The sequence below is a fragment of the Lissotriton vulgaris genome, chromosome 7 (assembly GCF_964263255.1).
Source record: "Lissotriton vulgaris chromosome 7, aLisVul1.2, whole genome shotgun sequence".
NCBI classification, from domain to species: Eukaryota; Metazoa; Chordata; class Amphibia; order Caudata; family Salamandridae; genus Lissotriton; species Lissotriton vulgaris.
The window spans coordinates 434,365,226-434,384,627 of record NC_141695.1 but is presented as its reverse complement, the minus strand read 5'-3'; the positions used below and the strand labels follow the sequence as shown (position 1 = coordinate 434,384,627).

Genomic DNA, 19,402 nt, shown 5'->3' with positions numbered 1-19,402 from the left:
CAGTTTCTTTACCTCATAGGAAGCCTGGCTGAATGTTGTGACGCAGGTAGTCAGATCTGGTGTTGGTTCCTTTTGGAATGTTTGGAGGAGACACTCTCTCGGTTGATTGCTTGCTCTTTTCTTACAGAGTCTAATTGTTTTCTCTGTGTAGTCTCTCTGCCTCAGTCTGTCGCTTAATTCATTAGCTTGCATTCTGTAATCTGCATTGTTACTGCAGTTTCTCTTTAAGCGCAAAAACTGGCTGTAGGGAAGATTGTCCCTCAATGGTTTTGGGTGGAAACTTTTATAAGATAAAATACTGTTTTTAGCCGTTGGTTTTCTGAAGGTTTTTGTATGCAACACATTGTCTTTTGCGAATATGGTTATATCCAAGAAGTCAAGGTTGCAACTTGTGGCTGTGTAGGTAAATTTTAACCATGGGTCCAGGTTGTTGAGCCAGTTCATAAAAGACTGTAGGTCCAGCTTTTTGTCCCAAATCATGATGATATCATCAATGTATCTCTTCCAGTATAATATACTGGAAGAGAACATGTTGGTATTACTTGTTACGTGTTGTTCCTCAAAGTGACTGACGTAGAGCCCTGCCACCGAGGGAGCGAAGGCGCTCCCCATGGAAGTTCCATGGATTTGGAGGTACAAGTCATCACCATAGGCAAAAAAGTTCTCCTTTAGTGCTAGTTTACAGCACTCGAGGATGAAATGTCTCGGTGTTTTAAATTGCCATTCTCTCGTAAATAATACATCTTCCAAGACTTGTATGGTGTCATCTTGGGGGAGACTCGTAAATAGAGCTTCCACATCTAGGCCCACAAGTAGCATAGTGTTAGGGTTAAAGGGCTTTTTCTCTATTTGTACTAGGAGGTCACGTGTATCCTTTAAGTATGCTGGTGTTTGTTGGACCAGTGGCTTGAGATATTCATCAGCAAATTTAGAGAGTGGTTCTAGTATTGAACCGATGCCCGAAACTATCGGACGGCCTGGCGGTGGACTTCTGTTCTTATGCGTTTTTGGCAGGGAATAAAAATAGGGGGTGATGGGCTCTTTTGTCATCAGGTAGTCTGCCTCCCTAGATGTAATCCAGCCTTTAGTCTCTGCTTCATTGACCATGATCGAAATGGTATTCCTGAGTCTTTCAGTAGGGTCTGAATCAATCTTTTGATAGAACCTCGTATCAGATAGAAGGGCTAGGCATTGTGAATTGTATCCTTCTTTGCTCAAGATAACTGTTCCTCCCCCCTTATCCGCTGGCTTGATCACTATTTCATCGTTGGTTTTTAAAGCCTCAAGGGCCAAGCGTTCTTTTTTACTCCGATTTTGGTAGGGTTTTGTATTTTTCAATTTGTCCACTCCATTTAGAAGTGCCTGCTCAAAGGTCTGTAATTCTGGGTGTACGGTCGAAGTTGGAGGGTTAAAGGTGGATTTCTTCCTCAAGGTAGTATCACCCTGTTCTGTCATCCCAATGTTGTTATTCTGATTGGAAAAGAATGCCTTCAGTTTTAGTGTCCTACAAAATTCTGCTAGTTCACTCTTCAATTTGAATGTGTCAAGTCGGGGGGTAGGCACAAATCCTAATCCTTTGTTGAGGATTTCAATCTGTTCATTTGGTAATTCAATACCTGAGAGGTTGACTACGAGAGATTGGTTTTGCTGGTGGAGTGGTGGGATGCTGCCATACTGCGTGTCTGCACATTCCTCTGTAGGTCTTGCCATCTGAGTGATTTTTTTCTTTCCTCTTGGTTGGTTTTGGCCTCTCGATAAAAAATGAGGTTCTTTTTGGGTAGTGTGCATGTTTTGCCCCATCTGTTGGTCTCCCATAGTTGGCATTTGTTGCATACCAGGGTTGAATGGATCCATCCAGCCTCCATATGGTGGGACGAATGGCTGGTAATATGGCATGTTATAACCATGAAAGAACGGTCTCTGCCATCTGTTTCCTCTCCTTGGGTGATTTTGTCTGTAATTGTTCCTGCCTCTCTTGGGGAAATATTCATCCGTACTACTCAGTGAGTTATTTGAGGAGTTGTTTGATTCATTATCTGATCCTGTGTCCTGTGGGGAGTATTCCTCAGCAGTATATGGGTGCATCTTCTCTTGGCTGAATTTTTTAAAATCTTTACCAAGTTTATTCAGTTTACTCTGTGTGAGATATTCTCGAGTTTCCTCCAGTTCTTTATTGATTTCATCCAACCTCTGTTTGTAGACTGCGGGATTGATGCCTTTCTTTAGTTCCTTCTCACAATCCTCAATCTCTTTTAAGAGCCTATCCGATAATCTTTTTGCGGTTTTCACAATGAGTACTAGATAGTCGAGGGTGCATTTCCACGATATTGAGGACCAGTCCCGTCGGAAAACTAAGTCACTCAAAAAAATCCGTGGGGCATTGTTGACCCAGAGGCCTCTTGGTGCTGCTTTGACTCTCAGGTATTCTGTCATAATAATACCATGTATAGATGTTCTGATCTGTTCCCTTTTCTTCTCCGTCAGCTTGTCCCAGTCATCTGCCTGTGCTAATGCTTCCGTGAGTTCAGTGTTCTGTAGGAGTGATTGACCTGCCAAAATTTCTTCTATGTCGTTGGCACCGAAACTCAAACCCAGGTTACCCTCCATTTTAAGTTTCTGGGGGGTATATATATATACAGATGTATATATTTGAATCCCGCTGCTGCACGCAGCTTAAGTAACAATTAATCAAAAGGGGGGGATCAGGGATTTGAATGTCTGTTTCGTTCCCCAGGGTAAGTAGGTAATTTATCAAAAAAGAAACAGACACTTGTAACACATCAGACCATTGGTAAGGAAAGTTTTTAGAGTAACCTCAAAAACCCTATGCCGATGTGGTTTGTGCGGTATATCTGGTTCGTCCGCCCCGCATATGGGTTGTTGGCAGTTATCGCGCCTCGAGCCACGCCCCCTGCGAGGCCACGCCCACCCAGGATCCCTTATAAAACGCTGATCGCAGCGCAACAAACACCACTTGAGAAACTCCTCTGAGGCGGAAAGCCGGAGGACGGTACTTTCGTTCATTTTTAAAAAAAATCACTTGTAATTTGTGTTCTGGCCATTTTAACCTCACCTGCACTGGAAAGCGCTGCCCTCACGCGCCTAGCAGACCCTCTGAGGCACTCCTGAAACAGCGGCAACCAGCGCTGAAACAGGATTCACTAACTCACCGCCATCGCGGTTCGAAGGCGAGCCACGCCCCCTGCGAGGCCACGCCCACCCAGGATCCCTTATAAAACGCTGATCGCAGCGCAACAAACACCACTTGAGAAACTCCTCTGAGGCGGAAAGCCGGAGGACGGTACTTTCGTTCATTTTTAAAAAAAATCACTTGTAATTTGTGTTCTGGCCATTTTTACCTCACCTGCACTGGAAAGCGCTGCCCTCACGCGCCTAGCAGACCCTCTGAGGCACTCCTGAAACAGCGGCAACCAGCGCTGAAACAGGATTCACTAACTCACCGTCATCGCGGTTCGAAGGCGAGCCACGCCCCCTGCGAGGCCATGCCCATAACATCGCCATAAATGTGTCGGCCACACAAGCGCAGCGGGAGCGCCGTTTGCGCGCCGAAGGCGCGCTTAAGGCAAGCTCGTCTGCGCTCGTCCGCGCCTCGGCAGCGCCTGGTGCGCCACCTGCGGCCTCGATCCCCCCGTCCACCAGTAGCTCACCACACTTGACGCGTGAGGCTCTACTCCTCCTTAGAGACTTCGCTCATAATGGACAATTGTCCTTCCAAGACACCGCCTATCCTCTGCACGATTTCGCGCGCGAAGGCTTATTCACAGGTGGCTTGCTGAACGTGAGGTCCCTGCCCAAACACGCTCACGAAATCGCCCAGCTCATAGATAATCATCATCTTGACGTCTTATTCCTGACGGAAACATGGACCCACTCCGACTGCAATATAGAACTGGACTGGGCTTGCCCACAAGACTTCAAAATCTTGCATCTCCCACGACCTAAGGGACGGGGCGGTGGTGTCGGTGTAATCTATAGAGCATCATGGTCAGTAAAAACTATTGCCATGGACCCAGTGGTCGGGACCGAATTACTCGGCCTTTCCATCAACTGTCATTTTGGTACTACCTTTACGGCGGTGATTTGCTACCGCCCGCCGGGAGCGTTTAATTCTACTCAGCAGCAGTCGCTCCTCACCACCCTCACCAATATGGCAACCTCTCACAACAACCTGATTGTTTTGGGCGATTTCAATCTTTGGCCCAACGGCAGTCTCGACTCCGCACTCAACAATCTCCTAATCTCTTGTGAAGGAATGGGACTTTCCCAGCTAGTGAACAAGCCCACACACGCAGCAGGGCACCAGCTCGATTTAATCTTTTCCTCCCCCCAGCTAGCAATTCTGAGCGACATTCTGCCAATGTGCTGGACTGATCATACACTGATCAAATTTTATATAGTAGGTAGCAGGTCCTGCAGACCGTCAGTCCACGGTCATATACCCCCGTACAGAGACTGGAAGGCTCTGGACAAACTCAGACTGAATGGCCCAGTATTTGAAGTAGAAGACAGTTTCTCCATTACGCAACCAGTGGAGGCCAACTACCTATCCCTTTGTACAAGGATTTCCAGCACCTCGGAACGCCTCGTCCCTCTGAAAAAGGGCAAACCACAGAGACGAGCACCGGCCCCATGGTTTGATGACTCTTTAAGAGCTCTCAAACTAGCATGCCGACAAGCAGAGAGAAAATGGAGGCAGGGTTACTCTGATACTCATAAAACCCTCTGGAAAGCTAACCTCCGGGAGTATAAAACTGCCATCGCCCTAAATAAGGCCAAACATTATTGCTCCATCATAACCAACGCTACGAACAGCTCAAAAAGTATTTTTCAAATACTCAAAAATCTGACCAACCCGGACTGTGTCACCTCTACACAGCCTCCTACCCAAGCCCTCTGCGACAATCTTGCAGTGTTTTTTATTAATAAAATAAACACCATTATTCACAACCTGAAAACACCCCCCTCTTCAGAAACTTCTAACATGCTGAGTCCAGACACCAGCTCGCGAAATTTGTCGCCTCCAGGCTCTGCCCTTCTGGAAAGACTGGGGGAATTCCCTCCGATCCCGGCCGTCGAGTTTGAAAGACTTGCGCTTGGTATCACCTCGGGTTCTCCACTCGACCCCCTACCTCCAAAAGTCTGGAAAAATTTTGGCAATGAACTTTTTGATACCATGCGCCTAATATGCAATCAGTCTTTGCACAGTGGCTTTGTCCCAACCCCTTGGAAACAGGCACTAATCACCCCTCTCTTAAAGAAACCCTCCCTGAGCCCAGACTGTCTTTCCAACTACCGACCCATCTCTCTGCTGCCTTTCCCAGCGAAGGTCGCCGAACGCTGGGTCAGTTCGTGCCTGTCCGCCCACCTAGAACAAAACAACCTTCTTGACGATCACTAGTTCGGGTTCCGTCCTGCCCACGGCACCGAAACAGCAGTCTTAACTGCCATGGAAGATCTTCGCATGCGTGCAGACAGGGGCCAGCCAGTGGCATTGATACTGCTGGACCTGTCTGCCGCATTCGACACGGTCAACCATGGAAGGCTGCTGCAGAGACTTGGGGAAGTGGGAGTGGAAGGCACTGCATTTCTCTGGTTTCATTCCTATCTTCGGGACAGAAGACAGGCTGTCTCTCTTCCCCCGTTTCAATCTGCCTTTGCAACAGTACCCCAGGGAGTCCCGCAGGGCTCCTCCATCAGCCCCATCCTTTTTAATGTGTACCTCATCCCGCTAATCAAATTGATCCAATCCTTTGGGGTCAAAACAATAAATTACGCGGATGATACACAGCTCATCCTCTCGTGGGAAGGTGAAGATGCCATTCCTTTCTCTACCTTCCACGACTGCCTAAGAGAGACGGCTGGATGGCTACACAGTAATTCCCTTCAGTTCAACTCCGCGAAAACGGAGGTCCTGTTCTGCTCAGGCACTAAGATACCCCGCCAGTTTCCGAACGAATTCTGGCCCCCAGAGTTCAGAGACAAACCTCTGCCAGTTCCTTCGGTGCGCAACCTGGGAGCCATGCTGAACAACAAATTAAGTATGGAAACCCAGGTGACGAAAACTGTGGGAATCTGTACAGCCCTGCTTCGTTCACTGCGGAAAATCATGCCTCTTCTCCCGGCACAAGCCAGGGCATCGATAGTCAGGTGCACAATACTCAGTCGCCTTGACTATTGCAACGCCCTGCTCCTGGAGTCTCCAGTCACGATGTTGGATCGACTACAGCGAATTCAATCTGCCGCCGCCAAGCTGGCTCTTGGATGGACGAGGAGGGCCTCAACCACAGCAGCTCTGGCTGAGCTACACTGGCTACCCTTAAAACAAAGAGTGGCATTCAAATCCCTCTGCATTGTCTTTAAGGCTCTGCACGGACTCGGTCCTAAACCTCTGCAAGCCCTGTTTCTATGGTACACTCCTGCCAGAGACCTACGTTCATCCTCTGCCTGTCTGGTAAAGGTACCCAGATTTAACAGAACCAGAACAGGGGGCAGATCATTCAGTGTTGCAGCGGCCAAGCTGTGGAACAGCCTTCCCACTGACATACGTCAGATATCACAGCTTCTTCCCTTCAGGAGACGTATCAAGACCTGGCTCTTCCCCAAATAAATTGTCCGCCTGACTGTTCTCCCGGTCTACCGTCAACAGAGTAATTTCCAGCGCCAGGAAGCCTGCAAGGTGTCAGTCGCGCTTTACAAATTCTCAAAATAAAATAAATAAATAAATTATCATTGGTTACTCCAAAATAGTGATGTTGCCAGCCTCAGCCCGAGGCACCTCTGGCCTGTAGTGCAGTGTCCAGAGAAGTGAAAAAAGTGTGTCAAAATTAAAGTCTCAAAAAAAGGAAAAAAGGTTTTAAAAAACTGAGAAATCACCCAGAGTGATTTTAATTTTTGGTGTGATTTCCAGATTAATTAAAATAGATGCGGTACTACTTACACAAACGTCGACATGTTTCAGCTCTGTCGGCCCATAGGGGTCTATAGAGCCTTCGTCAGGACTAACACATAAACAAACAATGTACGTATTACTCACACCATTTGTGTTGTATTTTAGTAGTAACCTGTGTAAATTTCCAGGAATAGAGACTCCTCCAGTTTCTGAAATAGAATAGGGAGAGTACATAGAGAGATACACACTTATTCAGAACATCCTGATTTACCCCTATGGGCCAACAGAGCTGAAACATGTCGACGTTTGTGTAAGTAGTACCGCATCTATTTTAATTAATCTGGAAATCACACCAAAAATTAAAATCACTCTGGGTGATTTCTCAGTTTTTTAAAACCTTTTTTCCTTTTTTTGAGACTTTAATTTTGACACACTTTTTTCACTTCTCTGGACACTGCACTACAGGCCAGAGGTGCCTCGGGCTGAGGCTGGCAACATCACTATTTTGGAGTAACCAATGATAACTGCCGACTGCTTTGTTGCACCTGGAAGAACTGTTTTGCTACCTGGAGCCTGCCTTTAATCTCAGAGGCCTACCCTTCTACTTGAGCCCTGTTCCACTGCTTGAACCAAAGACTACAAGAGTGATTCCAAGGGCTAGTTGGCTGGCCTCCTGATTAGAGCCCCAAGGACAGAAAAGGCTCCAACCATCATGAACCCACACCTGGACCCAGCCTGAGTGAGTCCTGATCCCCCCTCTCCCCATCCAACCGGTGCCCCTCCAGTCCTGGACCCTTGGCGGTGGTGCTAAAGGTGCCCAGATAGCCGAAAGCCAAAACCTTGGACTTAAAACATTTCTGGTTAAAAACTGCTCAGAGAACTGAGAGAAGACTGGGACCAACCTGCTCATCTAGCTGCCTAAGGTGCATTACTGGTCATCCTGACTTCAAGGCAGCACCCGCTATGTTCTTCTCTGCAACAGCAGATCCTGTTCAGCAGTCCTTCACCAGAAGGGTATCCAGCCTCATGGAACGTTCATTGGCTAGAGCCTCAAGCCTGGTCCCTTGGAGATTTTCGGCTTCCAATGAAGAGAGAAAGTCTGAATGTAGAAGTCTTCAGTGCCACTTTGTCCACAGCTCCCTGACAACGACACCTCTTCCTTGGACACTGCCTGCAGTCTTGCCCCGCTGAACTTTTACCTTCTCAAGCAACTTTTTACTGAAATTTCTTTTAAGTCCAAAGGTAAGCCCCAACTAAGCCCAATCCACTTTGTGTAGCAAGCTTGTGCTCCATCGCGGTCATCCATCTTTTTAAACTTTGACCGGGTCTAGCTTGACTAGTTGTCCATGGTTGGCACTTTGATCTTCTATGCGCTCATTTTTACCTGCTGATAACGGCCGGGAGCCTTCATGGCACACAGTTTCTCGTGTGCTGATGACGGCTCCCAGCCGTCATGACCGCACCCGCGATCGGAATGTGCCACACAGGAGCAGAATCGCGGCAGCATGCAAGGGGTTAAACTTTAAAAATTCATAACTCTGAATCTATTGACTGGATTTTTTAAATAAAAAATTGCTCAATTTTTCTAAAATGATGTGGCATTTTTATTGTGTTGTTTTTTCACTTTATTGCTTTTTGTGTGCTGCATAAATGATTCACACAATGCTCTAAGTTGAGCCTGAATGTTTTTGTGCCAAGCTACCAGAGGGTTAAGTACAGGTTCATTTAGTGACTTTTGTGGTTCACCCAGACAGGATTCAGAACAAACAACCCAAATGTTCAACTATTTCATTTTCACTGGATTTACCACCTGGGAAAATAAGTACTGTTTTTTTCTTGCACTGACTCCTCGTGTAATGTTCTAAAACATGAGCAGTATCTTCTTTATTGGAAGCTGATGTCTTCCCCTTCCTTTCCCAGGAATTCATTCTCTCAGAAGACACCTCCTTACTTGGTCTATCTGCAAAATATCCTCAACAAGTATCCTGATGGGGGCCAGATTCTGAAGGTAAGGCTTTGAGGGAACCTGGCCATGGTTCATCATAGATATTATTTACCAGTTTGAGGATTCAATTCTGCCGACCTTGTGGAAAATATATACAATTTCTGGACTGTATAATGTTCTATAACACAGTTGATGGTTCTACTGGTCTTGTTGCATTATAGAAAATATATATAATTTCTGGGCTGCATAATGTTATATAACAAGGTTTGGGTTGTACTGTTCCTATTGGAGCTAAGTCTGAAACAAAACAGAGTTTAGAGGGAAAAACGGACAGGGCAGCCCCCCACTCAAGAAACTCATCAACAACAGAAGCCCTGTCTTACGGACGTAGGTTATGTCAGTAATTATTATAACGGATCAGTCAAACAGTCCTGATCACCGTTATGCTCCCCTATGTTTTATGTTTTAATCAGGGATATCTACTGCACAGTGTCCACATTTTTTAATCATAAAAAGGAAAACCTAATGGTCAACAATTCTTTGACAGTCACATAGTGCTTTTTAATGATTATTGTTTGCATATCTTTTATGTCACTTTTTAATATAATTGCATTGTGTTTTATTTAATGTATGACTTACAGGACACCTTTTGAATTTATAATTATTGTGTTTCTTATGAATTGTATTTTTACCCTATCATATAGCCTGCGTCTCTATATGATTTTTATTAATACCTATTAAATATACATTTGTCAATAGCTACCTTTTGTTTTTTCTTCACACTACTCGTTTCAGAGTAATTGGTCATTTACATTTCTGATGTCCTAGGCTTTTTACCCACATTGGTGTTTACCCTGCCCTAGGAGTCTGTACTGATAACCAGGGGGTCCTTGTTTTTCACAAAGTCAATGTAAACCTCGCGCAGCTTGCTTTGCTCATACCAGCTACTGGGGAGCTCAGGAATTAAAATATTTACTCCAAAAGTGAGTTTTTGTATTCACCACGACTGTATACATCCATCGTAGTACTGATGCACAGACGCCTTGAGACAAGGCGTCTGTGCATCAGTACTACGATGGATGTATACAGTCGTGGTGAATAAGACTTTGGTTACAGACAGATGTTTGGATTTGCTATATGTGACTGTCAAAGAATTGTTGGCCATTAGGTTTTCCTTTTTATGATTCAAAAATTTGGACGCTGTGCAGTACGATATCCCCGATTAAAACATAAAACCTATTGGAGCTTAACCAAGGTGGATTTGCACGTGGCTGGATCCTCTCTGAGGGGGAATGGTGGGCAAAGGATCAATGGACTGGAATACAAACCTGAGCAATCATCAGTAGTTGAAAATTATTGAAGCATTCCATCTATAACTTTTTAGTTTTCTTCGAAGGTTTATTACACAGTTGAGATGATGGCTCCATCAGCCTTGTTGTTGTATAGAAAATGTACATCATTTCTGTCCGGTATAAGATTATGGTTCTGTACAATGACCACAATCCATGACACAATTGGAGCCATTACTATGTACATGACTTAGGCGCCTACTGGTTCTGTTCTGCAGGCATTACTCATTAACCCATTAAACACAAGCATAGCTGCACGGTTACCTGGCCATATAGAGCTTGCACAAGTGTCCCTGTAGTTTCTTACAGCACCATGTTGTTGAAGGGCAATGCTCCTTCGCCTCTTGGCATATGGGAGGAGGGTTCAAAGGGCACATTTCGGGAGGTTTTAGTTTTTGCTGAAGAACGATAACATTGCTTTAGCTGTATTCTTTTCAGCAACTGCTGACAGGCCATCCGCCCAACAACCCTTGCATCTCAGCAAGTGTACCTCGCAGGGCTTGGCCTGCTGTGGCATTGGGACTGAGCCCACTCAACAGTGCATCCCAGTGGTTAGACTTTGGCCGGACCCTGCGCGCAACCACCCGTGTATCCCTCCTGGTCCTGCTGCTAGCCACTTGGTAGATTATTTGATTGCCGCTTTTTAAAAAAATAATAATTAGAGATTCACACATTTTTAGAAATTCGAAGGTTGTAAATTTGTATTTGTTGCATGCTCATTCTGTGTGAAAATTATTCATTGTATCACAATTGACCTATGGTATTTGCCATCCACCCATCCTCACTCTCTCCGACATTCAACCTTAAATACAGTGCTGCTTTCTACTTGCTTTTGTATTTGGCTTTTTTTCACTTGATTGTTTTTATCATATTTTATTCAATATCGAGTTTTGTCACAATTATCATTAGCCCACGAGCACAGCGTCATATTTTTAAGTATTTTACACATTAAGCTTGTATGTCAAATATCAATGAACAGTAAAACACAGATTTGGAAAGTATAACTGATGCAACAAATCAACCAACCACAAACCAAAACACAGCTTTAACACAGAGCATTGCAGGGTCATCCTCAGTAGACTAGTGTCTTGTAGGTCACTGCTAGAATAATATGAGGGGGGTGATGGGGATTTTTAACAAGCTGCCTTGCCTGGGTTCACATCAATTATCTATTCATTCCATTCTGGGTTCTCAAAAGGCAATGTGGTTTCATTACACACGAGAACTTCATCGCAAGCATCTCTTTTCCTCTGCATGCAAGGCAATGCTTTCGAGCTTGGTCCATTTACAAAGGGCTCTTCTCCATCTATCAATGGAAGGACATGTCTCTTACTCTTCCAGGACTTAGCTATCTATTGCCTGATTTTCGTTCTTTAGGTTTTGGGAACAGCCCCAGCAGTCAAGCCCTTGTGTAAACAGACCTATGTCTAGTGTACACTCAACTGCTCCAAGACTTGCCTCCAGTACACTTGAATCTCACTGCAATCCCAAACCATATGGTAAAACCACTCCTTTTGGAAACCAAGTCCCGGACAAGTTCTATCCTCCATACCCAACATTCAGATCATTTGTTTCGGGGTCATGTAAGTCACATGAAATTAATTAAGCTGGGTATATTTCAATTATACTCTCTTGGACTTCTTTTGTGTGTACTCTAGGATCTTCATACAATCTTTATTGCCAAAGTTCCTGCCCAGCTCAGCCCCCAACTTAACCTTAACTGTTCCCTAAAATGTGTTTGCTTGATGCATGCAATTGGCAATATCTTTAAGTACCGATTTCCTAGTATTCTAATTCCAAATGTCTGTAATGTTAAGAAGCCAGACATCAATGTGAGGGAAGGAAATTTCTGTAGTAACTCAGATATTCCTAGAACATTGGTTACACAAACACTCTGTTCTTTGCTGAGCTCAAATAATAGTTGTATTCATTTACTTTTAACTACATTGCCTTAAAAAGTGGGCGAGGCAAAACGGTGAGGAACTAAGGGCTCCTCATGGAACGTGAAAATGTATAGGCAGATTCAAATACTTTGGAATTCTACCTCAAGATTCCCTAGAATTACAAATGTGGAGGTTTTTATGATCTAGATACATTGAAATTACTACAGTGTTATCTTTGCCCTATTCATAGTTGTCTATTTTATTATGGTTTTAGGAACTGCTCCAGAATGCAGATGATGCCGGTGCTAGCAAAGTTATATTTGTTCTCGATGAGAGAGATTATGGGACTGAAACCTTATATTCAAATGAGTTGGCTGATTTTCAGGGTAAGCTACTTCTTGCATCTTTTAGTACATATTCCCTGACATTTTTGAATACTCACTTTCTACATAACAGGTTCAAATATCTATAGATTTAAACAAATAGGGAGAACAAGGGCAAAGCATGCTCTTCCTTCCACTCTAGAGAATCACAATAAACAACAAAGAGGAGCTCGAGAAATTCAAACTGCATTCAGGATCATCATGAAAAAGGTATGATTTTTTAAAAAAGAAACCTCACCCACCAACCTAGTTGGTGGCATGCTTTATCCTCGGGTTCCCACCTAGTGTGCCGAGTGCATCCTACGTGTCCGTCAACGCCTGATTACAGCAGAGTGAGATTTTCTTTTTTGTGTGCCAATTTGTGAAAAGTGAGTTAAAACTGTCTTCAGGATACGCCTCCTAGTCAGAAGAAATGTAATAAAGGGCTCCTGGGGCAGAATTAAAAACAAAACGTGGATGTGAAGGAGTTACAAATGGTCTTGCACATCCAAAATTAGGCCTACATGTTTCAGTCAATTTGATTTGTTATAAAAGGATTTTTTTGTTAGCTGAGTCAGTAAATAGCAGCCCAGTGCTGCAGTTAGCAAGGGGCCCACATGTAAAGGTCAGGATGGCCGTAGGCGCCCCCCTGGCCGTACATTGAGTATCATTGCTTCAGAACATTGTACGGCAACACCGTACATCAATATCACAATCTTATTGAGATGGCAAGAAGACACCAAAGCTCCACAACCCATCCACGAAGAGCCACATGTGTCCACCAGGAGTGCATTCCAGAAAACTACGCTTGTAAAATGTGGCATAATGGCCACAGTTGCCGACTTAGGATCTATGGGGTCAGGTTCAAGCCCCAGCGTCGGCTCAATATCCTGTGATTCTGGCTAAATCCTTTAATCTTCCCATACATTAAAAATCAATCTGACCGCGTGTAATGAAACTGGTGCACATGTAAAGCTCTGCAATACCCTTGGGCTGAATTTGTGCTACATAAAACTGCCAAATATATACGTAAATAAATCGATACATAAATAAATAATGGACATCAGCAGACCGATCTTTGCCATGTTGCTTGTAGCACTCAGAGCCTTAACGGAAACGCATTCATCCTTCATGTCTTTGGAGGTGAGTATGGGTTTCAATGCGCTGTAAACGCTATGGATGAAGTAGCCAAAAGTGTATTGAAGATACATACACAATAAACACAAATCCAACCTACCTCAGTCCTATGCTCGGTAGTACTGCTTGCTACAATCTCCACACTCGGTACATTTCTAAGTAAACATGGGGACTATTCCACAGACATGGGGAGAGGATTGAATCAAGCCCCAGCTGCAATAGTAGACGTAGCAGACATTTATACAGAAACCCCACACACACCAACAGATAGTGATACTTTGCAGAGACATCTTCCATCCTTGAGGGGCCCAGTAGCAGCTGGGCCACGGTGGGGCCAGTGCACTTTCGGTGGAGGTTGATTACCATCTGAAGATTACTGAGCATCAAGCCAAGCAAAAGGTAAATGTGAATCGTGCCCAGGGAGCATGTGATACTTGCATTTTATTGTTTTATTTTTAGTGCCCAGTTGTTTAAAAGGCATGGCTAAATACCCACCTGTTAAAAGAGCATGGCTAAATAACAGTGATTAAAAAAACTCAGAGCCATAGTTCAAATGCATACATCACTGAGGGAGTAGCAGCAAAATACTGATTTTTGAATATCGGCCTTTGAAACCGAATTATTGCACTCCGCATATATTGTCTCCAAAATATTGACATGTTCTATATCTTCAACATATATAGATGGGGAGGTTTAGTAGGTATTCTATACTTACCCTCCATCCCTAATTCATGTGTATGTATGTATAGGACTCAGATGAGAAACTGTTTTCCATCCCTTCCTGCATCTTGGCCCTGCCTTCTGTGGCAGGAACTTCACCTGCGCCAAATGACCTCCTCTTTATCATCTGAGTCCCCAACCCCTTCCAATGCCGACATTTGGATACATTGCACAACAGAGCGCGTGTAGCATGATTTTGAAGCGCATGACAGGGTCATGCAATGGTGCCCGATTTGTGTAACTATCTGAAAAATGACTTCAGTATTCCAGATGTCTCATGAACAGTAGCTTTTGTAGAATGCTGGTCACTATAGTACCCTGCTCCCCTTTACTTCTTGGGGGAGGACAGTGCTTAATTTGAGCTGGTGGTTGCAGGTGGCGCCCACCAACACTTATTTTTTAGGACCGGCACTTATTTTTCTTCAACAAACTTTGATCAGAGCAAGAGATAGAAAAACACAAAAGGAAGGAAGAAAGAATAAGGAAAAGAAAGATGGGAAAACAATGGCAAGGGGAGAATGCCGTAAGAAAAATAACCTACCAGGGTGAACTAAGGAGACAGAGATGGTGTGGTGACAGATTAAAGAGGCATGAGGTAAAACTTTAGGCCCACCACTTGTTCTTTTGCAAATTAAGCACTAGTTGTGGTGCAGAGTTAATGCTAATGTACATATGCATTAAGCACTGCAGTATCTCCTATTGTTGAGAGAGGTAGCAAAAACCTTAAAAAATGACGTCGTGACTGTCAGCAGTACCGCACAATTAACACTTCTGAATTGAGATCCCAGGATATTATTAGCTCCTTGACTTCCCAGTTTACAAGGTCATTTAAAGATGAAGCGCGCTAGTTGGTTAATTAACATGGACACATCCATATGCTGCGTCATGGACGCCACTGTTTCGGAAAATGTAAGGGTCATGTCCACTTGCTGTGAATCTAACAACTAGGTCATGTTTGGCATTGTACATGGATTGTCTATTCAGATGTCGTCTCCTCCATGAAGTTGGACAAAGTGCTGCGTGTGTCTGTCATATTGTGGAGCCCCTAAGGATCACAGGAGACTGTTGCTTGCTCATCAGGTATGTTTGTTTGTCGATCTCGCTTACAGCATTTGGATGCACCCTGCCCCTTGCCCTCTCGGTCCTGTAGTGTCCCGCCCTGCTCCCCTGACCGGAAGTGGTGTCCGGTGTCCCCCCTCCCACACTCCTGACCCAGGGTCCTAGTGCCCACTGTCTAGGCACGACAGTTTCGTCATTAGTAGATGGTAGAGTTAGAACTGAGGCAATTGCATGGAAAACTCTTTCCATGATCCTCAAGCTTGCTCTTCCTGTGAGTGAAAAACACAAATGTTTCCTGGGCTTGGACAGCATGCCAGCAGGAAAGCGCTAGATGCAGCGCGGCACTTTGTGAGGACAGTCCTGCTATGCCAACAGTGCTCTGATAGCTTGCAATGAATGAATGATAGGAAATGCAATGAAAGTAAGGCCTGCACGTGAAGCAAGAAGGGCTGGCTGGGTACCGTGTTTTATCACATCAAAAAAAGTATGTCCCCTTACATCTCTTCAATCAGTCTCTTTGGTTTCTTGCATTCCCTTTTCAGCCGTGTCTCTCCATTGTCCATTTGTGCACATTTGTCCTGTCTAGTTTCCTCCAGCGCTGGTGCCTGCTGTTCTTCTTTGATCTTCAATTCCTTGAAGTGTGAGCTGTTTCTTGTGATGTGATACCGCCCTGCTGATGCTGTTATCATGGGCCCTCTCACTTCCGTCACCATCAGTGGATCCTTTGAGAACGGGCTGTCTGACTTCCTCAGCTGTCTTTGCCGCACTACCACTGTGTCTCCTTCTTTTAGTTTCACTTGAATGGCATGCCTCTTTGATCTGCGTATGCTTTCATTTTCGCTTTTGCTTCTTCGTCTTTGGCAGCTATGCAGCTTTGCTCCTCTCTTGGGGTCTCTTCCATCTGCGGTAGCCTTGTCCGGCTCAAGCGTCCTAGCAGGAGCTCGGCGGGGCACCGCCCTGTGGAGCTGTGAGGAGTGTTCCTGTAATCCCTTAGTATCTGCAATAGTGCCTGCCCTATTGATATCTGCGTTATCTTAGCTCGTTGTACCGCCTTCTTGATCGTTCCCCTGAATCTTTCTGCCATCCCATTCGCCTGTGGCCACAAAGGTATTATTTTCCGGTGGCGGATCCCTAGGTACTCCATGAATTTTCTGAATTCTTCTCCTGAGAACGGTGAGCCATTGTCAGTCTTTAGCGTTTGCGGAGAGCCCCATGCTTCAAAAACATCATCCATGACTGGCAGCGTTGCATTTGCTGACGTTGACGCTACTTGCCTTACAATTGGAAATTTGGAGAATTCGTCGATTATCACTAGCAGGTAATTTCCTGTCTCCAGGGGCCCATAGAAATCGGCTGCCAATTCGGTCCACACCGCCTTCGGTAGTTCCGACATCTGTGGCGGCTCCATCTTGGACGGCTGCCCAATCACTCGGCAGACATGGCAGTGTGTGACTGCGGCTTCAACCATGCTGTCTAGTCCCGGGAACCACACTTTTCCCATAGCATTTTCTTTGTTGCTACCATGCCTCGGTGTGTTTCATGTTCCAGGTCTACCATCTGTCTCCTCATTGCCCGGGTCATTACTATTTTTGTTCCTCATCATTATTGGCTGCCTATAGCGCAGAGAGTCGAATTTAAGAGTATGTGTATCTGCCACAAAGCAGTCCACGGACAGGCGCCAGCCTACATAAAAGAAAGGCTCGAGATATACGAACCTAAGCGCGCCCTGCGATCGTCCGGATCTTTTCTGCTATCCTGTCCACGTTTCAAGTTAACAACAAAAGGAGGCAGATCTTTTTCAGTTCAGGCTCCTACCATCTGGAATAAGTTACCGGAGGCGCTTCGCAGAGAACCTAATCTTCTCCATTTTAGGAAGTCCCTGAAAACCTTACTCTTCAAAGACGCATTCCCATCTCAATAGTTGGCTACCAGATCAGACACCTCTATACTCTTATTCCATCTTTGTTGCTGTTCTTGGTCAGTAGCGCTTTGAGACCGGTCGGTGAGTTGGCGCGATACAAAACACAGTTACAAATTACAAATTACAAATTATGCCATTTTTGGTCTCTGAGAGCTCTTCGTGGATCTTCTTGAATGCCAGCAGTTTCTCTTTTATTACTCCTTCTTCCAAGATGTTGTTGTTATTGACATGCCTCCACCTCTGTTGTCTTGTCACCTTCTGGATTGCCTGCATTGTGGGGTCTCGTTCCGTTTATTTCTCCAGTTCTTCCATCGTTATTGATGCCGGAGTGTTGTGCTTCAGTATGAAGTTTAGGTATTCTTCCACCATTGAGGTTGCCTCAACTGCATGTGGCAGAGTATGTCTTGACATGTAGTCTGCCGGGTTGTGTTCCTTTCCTGGTTTATGTATGATCTTGAAATTGTAGTCCATTATTCGTATTCCCCACCTCTCTATTCGGGGCAGTATTTTTGCATTGGGATTTCCATAGATCGTTATCAGTGCCTGGTGATCTTTAATTATTGTGAACGGTTTCCTGTATATGAACATGTGATAGTGTTTGCATGATTCAATCACAAAAGAGGGACGAGGGTCAGATACGTTTAGACTCTGCCACCCCGAACCCCCGAAGACCTTAATTGTACACACAAGAGGGGTGGGTAGAGTAAATAACAAAACAATACGTACAAATACAACAAACAGAGAAAGCCCCAATAGGGCGAATCACTCTATTTGAGAAAACTGCCCTCACTCACATACCAAAGTATGTGACATGCTTCATCATTGGGCCTGCTTACAATACGCCCTAGCATAAGGGAGGGGGAAAAAGTAATACATTTCTCTTAACACAACATATAATCAAAACAACTGAACACAAACAACACTTAACACATAAATTGGTGAAAATAGTGCAAACACCAAGTGATATCAACCGAAAAGTGTGACAAAAAAGTGCAGTATGAGGAGTGATTTAAAACTGATTAAAGGTGTCAACCAGAATGCAACCTTTATTAAACTTTTCTTGACACCTTTACCAGGATTAAAAATAAGTGAAAAAAGGATGGGAAAGCGCCTTTAGGAGATAATTTAGGAACCTCAAGGCTTCCCTCCTACCACTGCCAGAGTCAACATGTTTCGACCGCTCTTGTTGCGCCTGAAAGGTCACTCCGGTCTTCTTCAGGACAATCGCATTCGGTGTCACTCAGGGTTCCCCCGTATTTTGGAGAAAAATTACCCCAACAGGGAGGTAGGTCCAATTAATCCGTACCACTCCTGTAATATATGTAGAGAGTGTCCCCTCAAATGCGGGAGAACATTCGCTATGGCAAAGAGAGAGAGAAGAGAGGGGGGGTTTAAACCCCTTGTTAGAATCCACCTACTCAATCTTTCAATTATATTGTGTCAACATGGTCTATAGCCTTTAAAATTATGTGTCTAGTGTTGAGTAGAAGACCCCAAATGCATATTATGCATGGACTTCTGTTAAACTCATCAATTGTCCCTATATAGTCAAAAAAATATAGAAGACCCAATCTCTTATAATTGACCATCCCTCTGCATTCGCGTAATCACCTGTACCTAGTACCTAGTTCCACTTAAAATAGCCAAGGGGCCATAATAGTACCACAGTCTCCAGCTGTTGCTATTACAGTCACCCCACTCTGGTTGTTATATCTTGGGCGGTTCACTTACTGAGTTTATATCAGTTACATACTCGTACTGGTGTCCGGTGTAGAGGACGCCAAAGAACACAATCTGAAAAATAAGTATTGAGGGAGATGTTATCTTCGAGATCTTAGAGACCTCGTATACATCTGTAGATAGATGTGTCACAGCCTGCTCTCGAGTATAATCTAGCCTTCGTTGGATGTTTGCTATTACCTGCGCAACAAGCGCTCACCCCCTTGAGCCCCCCACCTTACCGTTCTGTAGGCTTGTCCTGCTTTTATCACCCACGACCCGTAACACCGCGTAGATCATGTACGCCGTGTTTGCCCAGGCTCTTAATGTTGTGAACCGGCTCGGGCGTCCCACGTGACCGCGTCAAAAACGTCGTTCCGTTCTGCGCTCTCTCACA

General features: G+C 44.7%; 1 protein-coding gene across 1 annotated transcript in view; it reads left to right on the top strand.

The window, feature by feature from the left end:
* Nucleotides 1-19,402, top strand: part of LOC147701797 (sacsin-like) — a 228,479-nt gene that overhangs the window by 113,570 nt on the left and 95,507 nt on the right. The window contains exons 3-4 of the mRNA XM_086930423.1: nucleotides 8,831-8,918; nucleotides 12,362-12,473. Coding sequence (XP_086786549.1) covers nucleotides 8,831-8,918; nucleotides 12,362-12,473 — 200 coding nt within the window. The remainder of the gene's footprint in view (nucleotides 1-8,830; nucleotides 8,919-12,361; nucleotides 12,474-19,402) is intronic.